General features: G+C 41.4%; 2 protein-coding genes across 4 annotated transcripts in view; one reads left to right on the forward strand and one right to left on the reverse strand.

Moving 5' to 3' along the window:
• MLH1 (mutL homolog 1) overlaps positions 1–9,568 on the forward strand; it is a 50,401-nt gene extending 40,833 nt beyond the window's left edge. Inside the window, exons 14-19 of the mRNA XM_068559401.1 lie at positions 1,972–2,080; positions 2,952–3,015; positions 6,448–6,612; positions 7,182–7,274; positions 7,570–7,683; positions 9,258–9,568. Coding sequence (XP_068415502.1) covers positions 1,972–2,080; positions 2,952–3,015; positions 6,448–6,612; positions 7,182–7,274; positions 7,570–7,683; positions 9,258–9,425 — 713 coding nt within the window. The 3' untranslated portion in view covers positions 9,426–9,568. The remainder of the gene's footprint in view (positions 1–1,971; positions 2,081–2,951; positions 3,016–6,447; positions 6,613–7,181; positions 7,275–7,569; positions 7,684–9,257) is intronic.
• Positions 9,569–10,495: 927 nt separating this feature from the next.
• The window catches only part of LRRFIP2 (LRR binding FLII interacting protein 2), a 122,405-nt gene continuing 118,282 nt past the window's right edge, over positions 10,496–14,618 (reverse strand). For all 3 annotated transcript variants that reach the window (XM_068559404.1, XM_068559403.1, XM_068559402.1), the window contains 3 exons: positions 13,348–13,427; positions 12,652–12,756; positions 10,496–12,228 (listed from right to left, as the gene is read on the reverse strand). In XM_068559404.1, the coding sequence (XP_068415505.1) occupies positions 12,118–12,228; positions 12,652–12,756; positions 13,348–13,427 (296 nt within the window). In that variant the 3' untranslated portion in view covers positions 10,496–12,117. The remainder of the gene's footprint in view (positions 12,229–12,651; positions 12,757–13,347; positions 13,428–14,618) is intronic.

Genomic DNA, 14,618 nt, shown 5'->3' on the forward strand with positions numbered 1-14,618 from the left:
TATATTTTTTATTTTTCGAAATTTTATTTGGTTTTTTTTGAAATCTCCTTGATCGTTTTTAATATAAACTTATTTTTATTAACTTTGGTTTTAATTATTAAGATTGAGTCAGAATAAAATCATTTTCCCCATTGTTTACCATGGTATTTTGACCCCCACCTGTTAGCATATTAAAATACAAAAGACGTTGTATCACGTGACCTTGCCAAAGGTGCAGATAGCAACAGTTCTACTTTCTTCCTTTCATATTTTTATGCTGTTTCCTTGCCTCACTACAATGGTTAGGACCCCCAGTACAACGTCAAATAGGATGAGTGAGCATATGGGTGTTAATTATCTTATTTTCCATTGTGGAAAGAACACATTCAGTATTTCACCATTAAACATGATGTTAGCTGGAGGTTTTTCATAGATGCCCTTTTCAGATTAAGGAAGTTATTTTCTGTTCCTAGTTTGCTGAGAGTTTTTAATTATAAATTGTTGTTGTCTAATACTCTTTCTATATCTAAAATGATCATGTATTTCTCATTTATTCTGTTAATATGGTGAGATTTTCCAAACGCTAAATCACCTTGCTTTCCTGGGCTAATCTCTTCTTGATTGTATTATTCTTTTTTTTTTTTTTAATATATTGCTGGATTTAATTTGCTGATGTTTTGTTTAGGATTTTTGCATCTATGACTGTAAAGGATATTGGTCTAAAATTTTCCTTTTTTCAATGTCTTCTCAGGTTTGGTGTTAGTGTTATGCTAACCTTGTGAGGTAGGAATTATTCTTTATTTTTTGAAAGAGTTTATGTAAGATTGGTGTTATTTCTGTTTTCTTTTTCTATTTATTTTTTAAATTGCACTATAGTTGATTTACAATATTGTTAGTTTCAGGTGTACAGCAGAGTCATTCAGTTACACACACACACACACACGCACACACACACATATTCTCTTTCAGATTCTTTTCCATTCTAGGTTATTACAAGATATTGAATATAGTTTGCTGTGGTATGCAGTAGGTCCTTGTTGTTTATTTTATATATAGTAGTGTATATCTGTTAATCCCATAATCCTAATTAATCCCCACCTGCTTTCCTCTTTGGTAACCATAAATTTGTTTTCTATGTCTGTGAGTCTGTTTCTGTTTTGTAAATAAATTTATTTGTATTATTTTTTAGATTCCACATGTAAGTGATATCATATATTTGTCTTTCCTTGATCACTTTTGATAGTCTCCTGCCACTTATTCAATGTTTTAATATCTCTTAAGCATACTGAACATGCTTATTATTTTATCCTCTTTGCCGATATTTCCAGTCTCTAAAACTTGGCAGATGTGACTCTGATTTCTTCTGGATTCTGATTCTTGGTGCCTAGTTTCTTTGTGTATTTTGTAACTTTTTGACCACTAAGTCCTGGTACTTTATCTGTGAGGAATTATTTGAAGTCTGGGTTGAAGATGAATTTCTCCAGAGAGAATTTGCATTTGATTCTATCAGGAACCTGGAGGAACAGTCAGCCCTGGAATCAGTTTAAACTAAAATCTCCACTTTAAGTTGTCAAGCAGCCTGCTTAGTGTGAATCCAGGCTGCAAAAGAGGGGAAGCGGCCTCCTGTTACAGTCCACATTTTGCACCATTCCTAGGCTTCTGTTTTTCTTTCTCTACACCTCAGAGCCTGCAAAAACTGAAGTTCTTGATACCTGCAGTTCCTCCAGTGTCTTTGGATAAAGCTGGTTTCAGAGCTCTTGTTACTTCTCTGGCTTCCTGCTTTGTCTTGGATTGTGATCTTTGAGTATTCCTAAATCTTTTGGCAATTCCTTGTTGCATTTTGAAAGATTAGTTCTATCTTATTCCTTCTTTGTGTGTACTTTCAGCAAGAGGTTCCGTTTATGTACCTGTTTGTTGTCTCTAGTTCTGGTGCTTTGGGCTGCAGAGAGGTGTTGGTGGGGTGCAGTTACTGACCTGTGTCTTGTTTTCCAGCTCTCCGGGAGGTGCTGCGTAACCACTCGTTTGTGGGCTGTGTGAATCCTCAGTGGGCCTTGGCACAGCATCAGACCAAGTTATACCTTCTCAACACCACCAAACTTAGGTAAATTGGTGTGAATGTGAAAAAAGCAGAGCTGCTAGAAGAGTAGTCCTGGAGGCAGAGGCAGGAAAAGCCGGGGAGCGCAGGATGACATAGTTGGAAAGGGCCCTGGCTTTAGAGTCACATGTCGTTTCACATCTGGGCTCAACCATTTACCATTTACGTGACCATGGACAAGTCACTTTCCTAATCTGCGTCTCGGATTTCTCATCTGTAAGATGAGAAATTTGGGTTATTACTACTTAACTTGCAGGGTTTTGTGAAGGTAAAATTACATGAGACGCCTGGGTTTGGTAGATGCCCGGTGCTCAATAAAAGTTGGCTGCTGTGAACTGGGTGCTAAGGGCTTAGTGCTGGTGAAGCATTGCAGCTTGTGCTGTGTACAGCAGGGTGCTGTGGGAGATGCTCTGGCGGACGTCCGCTGCATCGCCCACTCTCAGCCCTTTAAATCCAGCTGATTGGATTTAAAACCGGGGTCACGTCCCTGCCCTCCCTATACAGCCCATATTTTTTAAATGGTGAGTTGTAAAAGAAGTGATTTATAGGATTCTTTGCAAGTGGGGAAAAGGTGAGCAAACAAAAACTTCTTAACTTTATCACTACTGAGTGTTAGAACCTTTTACAGCACCAGAGGGGTGGGGATAGAGCACGGGTGATGACAAGGCAGATGGTCTTAGCGGGCTGACCTGTGTGCAGAGGCCGGCCGCCAAAGCCCTGGTGGAGCAGGAGATCCCAGGACTGTTAGAAAGGCCACCACGAGGCAGCACATCTCTGTCCTACCCATCTCGGGTTATGTCTCCCATTTTGTCCCTACCGCTTGGCTCTGAAGCATGGATTCAGCTTTTCCTTAAAGTCACTTCATTTTTATTTTCAGTGAAGAACTGTTCTACCAGATTCTCATTTATGATTTTGCCAATTTTGGTGTTCTGAGGTTATCGGTAAGTTTATTTCCTGGTTCTCATTTCTGAAACTTCAACAACTGGTCATTTCTGAAAATAGCTCTGCCTTATTATCTTATTTGTAGTATATTAAATTTTTCTAAATATGCTTAGAATAGTTTATTGTATGATTTGCATATGGAGGTATCTTCATATAGTTTTATACAAAGCAGAACAGTCATTTGGTAGCCAACTTAAATGTTTATTATTATTATTATAGAAATTAATACATATCTACTTGAGAAAACTTGGAAAGAGATAAAAATAGAAGTAAACATTCTTTAAAGCCCATGACCCAAACACAATTCCAACTAACAAGTTTAGTCCATTTCTTTCAAGACCTTGTCATTGCCTAATTTTAATTTAGAGTTAAAGATCATACTATCTATGTAGTTTCATGTTTTCTTTTTACGTTTGACATACTATACAAAAAAGCCCTCTGGAATTTTTATTGGGATTGTGTTGAATCTATGGATCAATTTGGGGAGAAAATCTTTTGTTAATTTATCCCTTAATATTTCATATTTTTTGGATACTATTTTAAGTGACATTTTTATAAATTGCCAATTGTTTGTTGCTAGTATCTAGAAATACAAGTGTTTTGGTACATTAATCTTATATCTTGCGACCTAGTTAAACTCACTTAGTAGTTCTAGTAGCTTTTTTATTGACTCCAGCAGATTTTCTATGTAGATGATCATAGCATCTGTGAGTAAAGACAGTTTTATTCCTTCCTTTCCAATCTGGATGCCTTTACTTACTTTCTCTTGCTTGATTACACTGGCAAGAAGCTTAGTACAAGGTTGAACAGTAGTGGTGAGAATGGAAATCCTTCTCTTATTCCTGATCTTGGGGGAAGCATTCAGTTTTTGACTATGAAGTATGCTTTCTGCCGTCGGTAGGTTTTTTGTAGATGACCCTTAGGTGGTTGAGGAAGTTCCCTTCTATTCCTTGTTTGCTTAGAGTATTTATTCAGGAATGGATGCTGAATTTTTTCAGATGCTTCCTCTGTATCTGTTCAGATAATGGTATGGTTTTCCTTTTTTCAGTTTGTTAAGATAGTGAATTACATTGATTGATTTTCATATTTTAAACCAGTCTTGCATTCCTGGGGTGAACCCTGCTTGTACATGATGTATTATCCTTTTTATATATTACTGGAATTGATTTGTCAAAATTTCGCTTACAACTTTTTTTTTCGCCTGGGCTGTGTGGCTTGTGGGATCTTAGTTCCCCGATCAGGGATTGAACCTGGGCCCCGGCAGTGAAAGCACGGAGTCCTAACCACTGGACCACCAGGGAAGTCCCTTGTTTACAACTCTTAACATCTGCATTCACGAATGATATTGGTTTGTAGTTTTCTTGTATTGTCTTTGTCTGGTTTTGGTATGGGGTAATGCTGGCCTCATAGAATGAGTTGGGAAATACTTTTTCCTTTTCCATATTCCAAAAGAGTTTGTGTAGAATTGTTTATTCCTTAAATGTTTGGTAAAATTCATCAGTGAAGCCATCTGGGCCTGGAGGTTTCCTTACAGGAAGATTTTTAACTAAAAATTCAATTTCTTTCATAGATATAGAGCTATTCATGTTAGCTTTTTCTTGAGTGAGCCTTGGTATTTGGTTTCTTTCAAGGAATTTGTCCGTTTAAGTTTTCAAATTTATTGCCATAAAGTTGTTCAGAATATTTATTCTTTTAATGTCTGTAGATCTGTACTGATGTACTGTACTCTGTCATTCCTAATATTGGTAATTTATATCTTTTTAACTTGATCAGTCTGGCTGGGGGTTTGATCTCAACTGATTTTTTGTTTCATTGATTTTTCTGTTAATTTTCTGATTTCTGTTTCATTGCTACCTGCTCTGATCTTTATATTTCCTTTCCTCTACTTATTTTAAGTTTAATTTGTTTTTCTGTCTCAGAAGCTGAGGTCACTGATTTGAGATCTTTCTTTTCTAGTGTAGGTGTTAAGTACTATAAATTTCTCCCAAGTGCTGCTTTAGCAGCTTCCCACACATTTTGATAAGTTGTTTTCATTTTCATTCAGTTCAGAATACTTTCTAAATTCCCTTTTGATTTTTTCTTTGACCCTCGCATTATTTAGAAGTATATTACTTAGTTTCTAATGACTTGGGGATTTTCCAGAGATCTGGTGTTGATTTCTAATTTAATTCCATTTAAAAAAATTATTTATTTTATTTTATTTTTTGGCTGCATTGAGTCTTCGTTGCTGAACGTGGGCTTTCTGTAGTTGCTGCAAGCAGGGGCTACTCTTCGTTGTGGTGCGTGGGCTTCTCATTGCGGTTGCTTTTCTTGTTGTGGAGCACGGGCTCTAGGTGCACGGGCTTCAGTAGTTGTGGCTTGTGGGCTCTAGAGCGCAGGCTCAGTAGTTGTGGTGCACGGGCTTAGTTGCTCCTTGGCATGTGGGATCTTCCCGGACCAGGACTCGAACCCGTGTCCCCTGCGTTGGTAGGCGGATTCTCAACCACTGCACCACCAGGGAACCCCTTAATTCCATTTTTGCAGAGAACATATTGGAATCCTTTTACACTTACTGAGACTTGTTTTATGGCCCAGAATATAGGCTATATTGGTAAATACTTTATGTGCACTTGAAAATGGGCTTGTTGAGTAGAATATTCTATAAATGGCAGGTGTATCAAGTTGATAGTGATGCTCAAATCTTCTGTATCCTGATTTTCTGTCTACTTGTTCTGTCAATTATTGGGGAAAGGATATTGAAGCCTCCACGTAATCGTGTCTATTTCTCTTTACAGTTCTGTTTTATCCTTCATATATTTTAAAGCTCTGTTATTGAGTGCATAAACATTTAGGATTGTTAGGTCTTTTTGTTAATTGACTCCTCTGTTGTTATGAAAAAGTAAGAACAGTGTACTGTGGGTTTATAATATGTAAAATGTATGACAACAGTTACAATGTCTGAAGGAGAGAAATGGAAGAAAATTTAGGCATCTTATTTTTCACAATAGATTACAGTCTTCTATCTAATCAGATGATTTACCTGAAATGTCATTCGATTTAACTTACTCTCCCTCCCCCTTGCTTTAGTTATGGGTAAGGCAGTAGGAAGAAATGAATGATCTGCTTAGTGTCTGCCTTGTGATTTTCTAGAAATATGAAATTGGGGTCCTTAAAGCTACACAGAAGGAAAGTGCCGCCTCATGGCCTCACCTTTCCCACCTGTTCAGCAGGTCTTTTTGTTGGTCACATCTTCTCTGTTGAAATGGCCATTGGTGAGGAGGAGGATGAGCTTCTGTTGTGGATTTTCAGGTGTTTTCTTTGGGGGAACTGCGGAATGAGTGTTAGATTTGTCACTTCTCACCTGCTATTGTTGTGAAGATGGTTTTGTGGGAATTCAGGCTGCGTTTGGATGCCCTGTTATGCTCACCCCTAACGTTTTTGATCCTTCCTAGGAGCCAGCACCACTCTTTGACCTCGCCATGCTTGCCTTAGATAGTCCTGAGAGTGGCTGGACAGAGGAAGATGGTCCCAAAGAAGGACTTGCCGAATACATTGTTGAGTTTCTGAAAAAGAAGGCTGAGATGCTTGCAGACTACTTCTCTTTGGAGATTGATGAGGTGGGTGACGGTCATTTTTATACCTCCATTGTATTCTTCAGATAAGAGTCAAGTTCTGTAGTTGGTCCAGGATCAGGACAAGAAGGCTGGGCCCCCTCTCAGAAGCAGCCTGTGACCTCTGTGACATCTTCACTCCCTATTTGCATTTCTAGGTTCCACAACTTTTATCATCCATTCGTGCACATTCCTGTCCCCAGGGTGCAGGACCCAGGCAGGAGGGAGAGCTGAATCCCACGGTCCCTGCAGGCCCCAGTGAAGGAGATGATGCTTTGCCACTCGCTCTCCTAAGAGGTTTCTTCCTCTTACCCCTTGATTTCTGGGGCCTTCCTTGATGTGTTCTTTGGTTGGTGAGCAGATCCAAAGAGAAGGTGGCTCTGCTACATGTCAGGACAGAAAGCTCTAAGTGCTTAGTTCTGCTGCTCCCAGTGCCCAGCCTGGTCAAGCACCTGGTTGCCCAGAACGGAAGGTCTGAGGACAAGACCTGTAGGAAGCACCAGGGAGAATTTGTTTAAACTAAACTGTAACGGCATGATTTCTTGTCCCCTGTCCTGGCCTTTTTCCACAAGCAGGAAGGAAACCTGGTTGGATTACCCCTTCTGATCGACAACTACGTGCCCCCCTTGGAGGGTCTGCCTATCTTCATTCTCCGACTGGCCACTGAGGCAAGTGATGGAGCCAGTCCTGATGACAGTCCTGTGGGTGTGTGAGTGTGTGTGGTGGGGGCGGGGAGGGCGCATGGCCCTGCTGTCATCTGTAATGATGAAGAGGAAAAGGGTAGCACGGCTAAGGCCCCTCTCATCCCTGCCCACCCCAGCAATACTCAGCAGTTCCAACTTACAGCTTTAATGCCTAAAAAGTCACGTTTAGTTTTTAAGTCGTCTGTTATCTCCATTTAGAAATGAAATGTGTTTAAAGCACGTACCTATGTTAAGGTATTGAATTCTCTCTTTGGAGCAGGTGAACTGGGATGACGAAAAGGAATGTTTTGAAAGCCTTGGTAAAGAATGTGCGATGTTTTACTCCATCCGGAAGCAGTATGTGTCTGAGGAGTCGACCCTCTCGGGCCAGCAGGTATGAGGGTGTGCATTGGTGCCCGGGACTGGGCGCACAATCTTGCCCTCTCTGAATTCCTAGGATCCGCTGCATATAAGCTTCAAACACAATGGTCAGCTCTTACGAGTTTTATTTCCTACTGAAATATAGAAGGTACCTCCAGAGTGATCTCACTGTCAGATGTACAAACACAAGCCATCGCAGTGAGAAATGGGAAGTTTCAGGGCTAGTGGGTGGACTGTATCTCCCATCGTGAGCCCGGAAGTGTGTAGCCCCAGCCTTCAGGTTCTGGGCCAGTCTCCCCAGTCTCTTTTGGCTTGTGCCTCACTCTGCCTCTGACCACTGCTGTGCCAGGAGGACACGGCTGTACTTGGGTCAGGGCCCCAGCTCTTCTTACGGAAGGTCAGCCTGGGTTCCTCATGTTTCTGTGTCAGATGACAGTGCTCTTTCAATCCACAGCTATTTCGGAGGGTTTGGCTGGGTGGGGGAGAGGGGACTGAAATACAGGAGTACCTCAGAGATTTTATTGGTTCCGTTTCAGACCACTGCAGTAAAGCTAGTTGCACAAATTTTTTTGTTTCCCAGTGCATATAAAAGTTATGTTTATACTATATACTGTAGTCTGTTAAGTGTACAGTATAGCACTGTCTCTAAAAAGCCAGTGTACATACCTAAATTAAAAAATGCTGTTAGAAAAATGGAGCCAATAGGCTTGCTCAATGCAGGGTTGCCACAAACATTCAATTTGTGTTTAAAAAGAAAAGAAAAAAAGAAAAACCGCAACAGTCTGCAAAGTGCAGTAAAATGAGGCCCGCCTATAGTGTAAGAATGGAAGGGTAGGCACGTTGTACACATAACTGTCTCGGTGATTGCTCCTGGTCCTCCTCCGAGATGACATGCTGTTGCTCCAGCTTCATGGGTGAGGAAACTAAGGGACAGTTTCAGCGGGTGCTCAAGGGTTCCCAGAGCCTGTGGGTGGTGGAGCGGAGATCCAGTCCCACGTCGTGTTGGCCAAAGCCCCTGGAACCATCTCATTCCAATGGAGGCGGCAAGATAGCACACTTACCAAACTGTGCTGAGAGCATCCCGTTTGATTGGAAACACTGACTTCAAGGTGAGGAAGGATGGATGGGAAAGAACATTTTCTTGTACATGAGGCAGCTAAGGCTTAAGATGTAGGAGGGGAAGGGTGGAGTAAAATAATCATTTATTTTTTTTCTTTTCTTACCTGTGGAGCTTTTTGGGAAACAGAACTACATTGAGACTCCAAATTTAGTGGTAATTACGGAATGTACTTCCTACTACTGCCATCCAAACTTTATGTTAGATCCTGCTACGGTAAACACACTCTCCCTGAATGGAAACAGCTTCCACGGGAGGAAGCGTCACGAGAGCCGTGACTGATTCTTTTCCTCCATCTCATCTCTCTGCTCAGGCCTGTAGGATCCCTGAGAGGCTGGCCTAGAAAAGATACTTCACAAGCATTAGGTCACACAGCCCATTATAAGCCACCAAGACTCTCCAGGCCCAGTGCACATCAGCCAGGAAACCAGTGTAGACTGGGATGTGAACATCTAACATGTCTCTTTCAGAGTGAAGTGCCCAGCTCTACTCCAAACCCCTGGAAGTGGACTGTGGAGCATGTCGTCTATAAAGCCTTCCGCTCACACCTTCTGCCTCCGAAACATTTCACAGAAGACGGAAACATCCTGCAGCTTGCTAATCTGCCCGATCTATATAAAGTCTTCGAGAGGTGTTAACTATGGCCATCTATGGCCTCTGGGATGGGTCGTTCTTCCTCTGTATCCTGACGTTGGTAGGTTGAACTCACACTTGCATTTTAACTAGTAGCACTCCTTCATGCATGGTGGATTGACTAAATAAATAGTCAAATTTGTCCTAACATGGTTTTTTATTTAATTTCATTACACTTGAAATTTTCCTAGATCCATCTTCACCTAGTGTATATTGATTGTGTTGAAGAATCCCAAAAGTAGTTTGAAAGCCTCCTGGATGTCTGATAAGAATTCTAAAAGGGCCTTAAAGACTTTATAGATCATGCGTTGATTCGATTCTTTCTGTGTTCTGGTGAATTTCTAATATCAGGTGATAAATATAATGTTGGTTCAGGTGCCTTTTTAAAAGAGGTCCTGAACCTATAAGAGGTGCTGATGACATTGTCAATTCAGCTTTCTACAGAGTCACTCTATTAGTACCTTCAGTAACCAAAGCTAATTAATTTATTCTTAATTTAAAAACTTGAATAGTTCTTATCCAGTCCAAAACAGGCATGAGTTTTTAAGTTAGCTCACTTTGTTAATGGCTATCAATACTACCAGCTTATGATAAAGGAATTTCTAGGTATTCTTGTTTGGAGAGTATTGTAAAAATACAAACTGAAACTGTAAGTACCATTAAAATAAGCTACCTTAATATTAGCCTGCATTAATAGAAATGTGCAGTCAGCACAGGGAGGAAGAATGCCTATAGTTTTGAGGTAAAGTCCAGATTACAAGGCTCAGTGAAGAAAGTTCTGTGGAAAAGAACAGAAGAGTCTATTTTATGAGAAGTGGAACCATTCCATTTGGAAAAGACTGGGACAACAAAACAGCTCCAGGAGGAGCACAGGCTGAGTGACCGTGGGTGGAGAGGAAGAGGGATTTCCAAGGCCTCAAGAGGTGGACTACACGATGTTTCGGTTCCAGGTATGTATGGGATTCTAGGATAAATCTGCATTTCAGAACATGCCTCCTCACTGCCCACTCCCACACATCAACTGAAAGAAAACTTATAGGAAATCATCTCAAAATATGGAAACCAATTGCCTGAATTATTTTTTAAAATAAACATTTATTTATTTATTTTTGGCTGTGTTGGGTCTTCGTTGCTGCGTGTAGGCTTTCGCTAGTTGCAGCGAGCGGGGGCTACTCTTCGTTGAGGTGCGTGGGCTTCTTGCAGTGGCTTCTCTTGTTGCAGAGCATGGGCTCTAGGTGCGTGGGCTTCAGTAGTTGTGGCACGCGGGCTCTAGAGCACAGGCTCAGTAGTTCTGGTGCACGGGCTTAGGTGCCCTGCTGTATGTGGGATTTTCCCAGACCAGGGCTCAAACCCGTGTCCCCTGCATTGGCAGGCGGATTCTTAACCACTGCGCCACCAGGGAAGCCCCTGGTTTCCATGTTTTAAACACAAAGAGCTAATTATTCTAAAGAAGGGAATAATTATTAGAGATTTTATTCATATTTAAGTTAACTTTATTACCTAGTTTCAAGTCTAATTTTATCTTATGTGGCCTTAATTCATTGGACTTTCCCCCATATTTTTTCCGTGTAAACACACTGAAGATACAACAATCAATCAGTCATTTCCATAAAACCACCTCAATTCTGAGAGCAAAAGAGAATCACAAATACTGTATGTAACATGGCTACGACTCGAGGATAAAATCCTCTTAAACTGGGTGCCTTTAAAGATGAAACTGAAGTTCTTAAAAGAAATTCTATATTCCAGATAATTTTTCTTTAAGGAGATTATTTTAAGGAGAGAAAAGAGGGGCGAGCTAGGAGGGCATGATTGCCAATGACTAGTTTTAAAGGCTCCTCTAAGAAAATGAATGTGTCAGTAGCCAACTGTAGTCAGCAAAAGGGTGTATTTCATAGACTCTTCAGGCCGACTTCCCACCTGCCTGGCCTGGCCTGCCCTCCCTCCCTCATCGGGCTGGTCTGAGGTTTCATTCCACAGATGAGCAGCAGATGAAATACTTTACAAGATACAGCACAGTTGATGTGAAGACCAAGGACCCTACTCTTACTTTAAGAGTACAGGCCTTGGACTTCCCCTGCCCCATGCAATAAAGCAAGTTTTATATACACTCCCCGTATCTTTTTCTAACAAACAGTTTCTTATATAAATTTAAATATCTTACAAAAAAAAAGGCTTTTTCCTCCAAACATATAAATTTGAGTGAAACATATATTCCCCACCTGTGAACTTGTTTCTTCACTAAAATATAAATGCTACCTGATATTAAGGGTAAATGTCTTTTGACCACTGGAGATCACTGACGTCTGAATTGCACTGTGGAGAAGGCACTTGTGTTTTCTGAGGTCTCCAGGAAGTACCTCGGTGAGCGCTGAATCGCTGTCCTCCAGAACCCGTGCCAAAGCCTCCGAGTGCCCAGTCACTGAGGCAGCTGGGGAAAAATGGTGAGTAAACTTGATTCTAAAATTATGGAAATAAAAAATAATAACGGCATGGACCAGTTCTTAGTCTAGAATCAAACTACCAACAAAATCCAAAGTGTTCATTCATGAAGATTCAAACCTGTTTCATTCTCTCATAAATTATAAAATACAAAGGTGGCTATTTTAATGACAAAGCTCAAACAGCCCTGAAAGGGGTCTGAGTGGACGAAAGATCAGTCCTTCCGGGCGGGGCCCGGGCGGCAGGGCAGCCTCCCTATTGCTGGGCCAGCAGTGCTGTCCTGTTGGCCTTCATCTTCTCCAGCCGCTTGGCCAGGTGGCTGTTGGTCATCTCCATCTCCTCGATCTTGTCCAGTGCTGTTCGTAACTGGAGACAGGAAGAGCTCGGTCACTTCACATGGTCAAAAACGAAACCCAGCGCTACTTTCCTCTCCAGTTTCTGGGAAGTGGAAGCACTGCCCGCGATCCTGCAGTTGCATTGTTTTTCAGGCAGCCAGAGGTGTTAACCAACGGTGCTGAACGTTAATCACAGAGAGGGCATGGAGAAGCTGGAGAAACAGACCTCATCTAAAACAAAAATAAAAACTCTTTTTCTTATTACCTAACTGACCAAAACATAAAAGTAAATGGCAGTCACCGTGTAGGTCAGAAACCAACACAGAACAGTGACTCCACTGCTGTTTCACTAAGATTGGAGCCGGGATTAAATTCCTTGTGCAGCAAAGAATTTACCTCCAAAGGATTTTTTTTTTTAGGAACATATTCCAAGAAGCATAATAAAAGCAAGTACCTCTCGTTGTAGCTTCCTCTTTTCTGCTTTCAGTTCATCCTCGACTTTCTCCGCATTCTCAGCGGCGGTTTTATATCTCAGCACCTGCCCCTCCAGGCGGCTGATCTGTAAATATGAGAACACAGGCCTCTGGTGCTGGCACTAGGAATCACCACTTTTTTGCAGCCAAGATGGAAATACAATGTCATGACAGATTCCAAGTAATCTAACACTAACAAGTCCCCTCAGGGTGAGTCAGAGGTCCTCTCAGAACTCAACTGCTATTTATACATCTAGAACTGTCCCTAGAGAGGATGACAGCTGTAGAGTCATTATAGGGCCAATTTCCCATGTTCAGTTTAACGACAACCATATTGTTTAAAAGCCCCAGTAACATCGCAGGAGGAGACTCCCTGATAGACTTTCTGAAATGTACAATAAGGGATTATGTTATAAACCACAGTCTTCTTGAAGGCTCTTGAAATAGCTACAAGAAACAGAATTATAGCTTCAGTCTCATTCATTCATAGAAAAGGCTGAAATGCCCTGTCAGGTGTTCTCTGCTGGCCTTTCCACTTTAGAGCTTTTATAGAGATCCAACTGCAAAGGCAGCTCAAAAAACCTAGGCATTCATGGGGTTAGCCACTGAGATGCAGGAAGCAGATGTGTTGTAAAAGGGACATAAATCACTTGGTACCGTACACAAGAAGGACTTACACTTTGCTCCAAGGTGGTTATATCCTGTTCTGCTTTTGAAAGCTTAAACTTGTATTCACTAATTTGTCTGTTGGCATCTCCTAGAACAGAAGAGAATAATAAACCATCTCACAGAGGTGAAGGTGTGAACGTGAGGCAGTGAGGCCCCCTGCAGCACAGGAGAGGACCGTGCAGAGGAAGAAGACAAAGCACAAACGCACAGAGGCAACTGCGGTATCTCCTGCAGCGCAGGTTCTGGCGCATCTGTGCTATGAGAAGCTCTAGCACTTGTGTTGCAACAGCATTTTAGAAGAAAATTCTCTCTTCACGCCATGATGTGTGCAGGTAGAGGTTTAAGCAAGGAGCCCTGTCAGCGCAGCAGGGCCCCTGCCAACCTTACCTGCAGCCCCATGGCCCAGGGAGCCTCTGTGCCCACGGGACGGGCCCCTCCCTCCAGTTTCCCTGCCCCCAGCCCTGCACCTTCTCATCTCCCCAGGTATCCTGCTCCCCTCACACACCAAGTGCCCTCTTCTCCCCACCTCTGATCTAAGTCTAACCAACCTTTAAGGTCCTGCTCAAGGTCCTGCTAAATTTTCACCTCCTTCATGACTCTCCTTAGTTAACTCTAGCTTCTCCTTCCTTTGCTGCATTTTTTTGGACTCTCTTTTATGACATCATGCTTTCCTAACATGATATAGGTATGTTAAGGACAGGGGCCCTGTTTTAGCTTCTTGAATCTACCTCTGTTTCTAGCCAAGTGCTTTGCACGTAATGTACGCTTAATATTTACTGAAATAAATGCTTTTCAGTAATATGTTGTGATAATGTGTTAAGGATAGAGCTATAAATCATTAGCTGTATATCTGACCTAAGAAGCAAACCATTTAAAATGAGAAGCTTAGAAATGCTGGGGGAGAAAAATTCCAGCAATCCAAATTTAACAAAAATCACTCTGAACTAATTACATCGTAATTAGGAATCATATCATAAGGCTTGCAGGAGATAAACCAAATCTACCCTACTTAAGAACTTTTCTACTTTTCCATAAAACTAAGGTTAAAACTACCTACATAATCTTTAATGCAAAAGGTTTTTCTAGTTGGATAATTACTGTCACCCTAAAAGTAATGTGGTTATAGAAGCCTCTCCCCAAAAGCCATCTCTGGTAACGAAAGAGAACTACTCCCATTTCTGGGCCTAAAACTGAAACTTTAGGATATTTTTTAATTCTTAACTCTAGCAACTTACTATCAAAATGTGCTGCTTCCTTCTCACCAAACCACTCATTCCTT

Source organism: Eschrichtius robustus, chromosome 12, assembly GCF_028021215.1.
Source record: "Eschrichtius robustus isolate mEscRob2 chromosome 12, mEscRob2.pri, whole genome shotgun sequence".
Lineage (NCBI taxonomy): Eukaryota > Metazoa > Chordata > Mammalia > Artiodactyla > Eschrichtiidae > Eschrichtius > Eschrichtius robustus.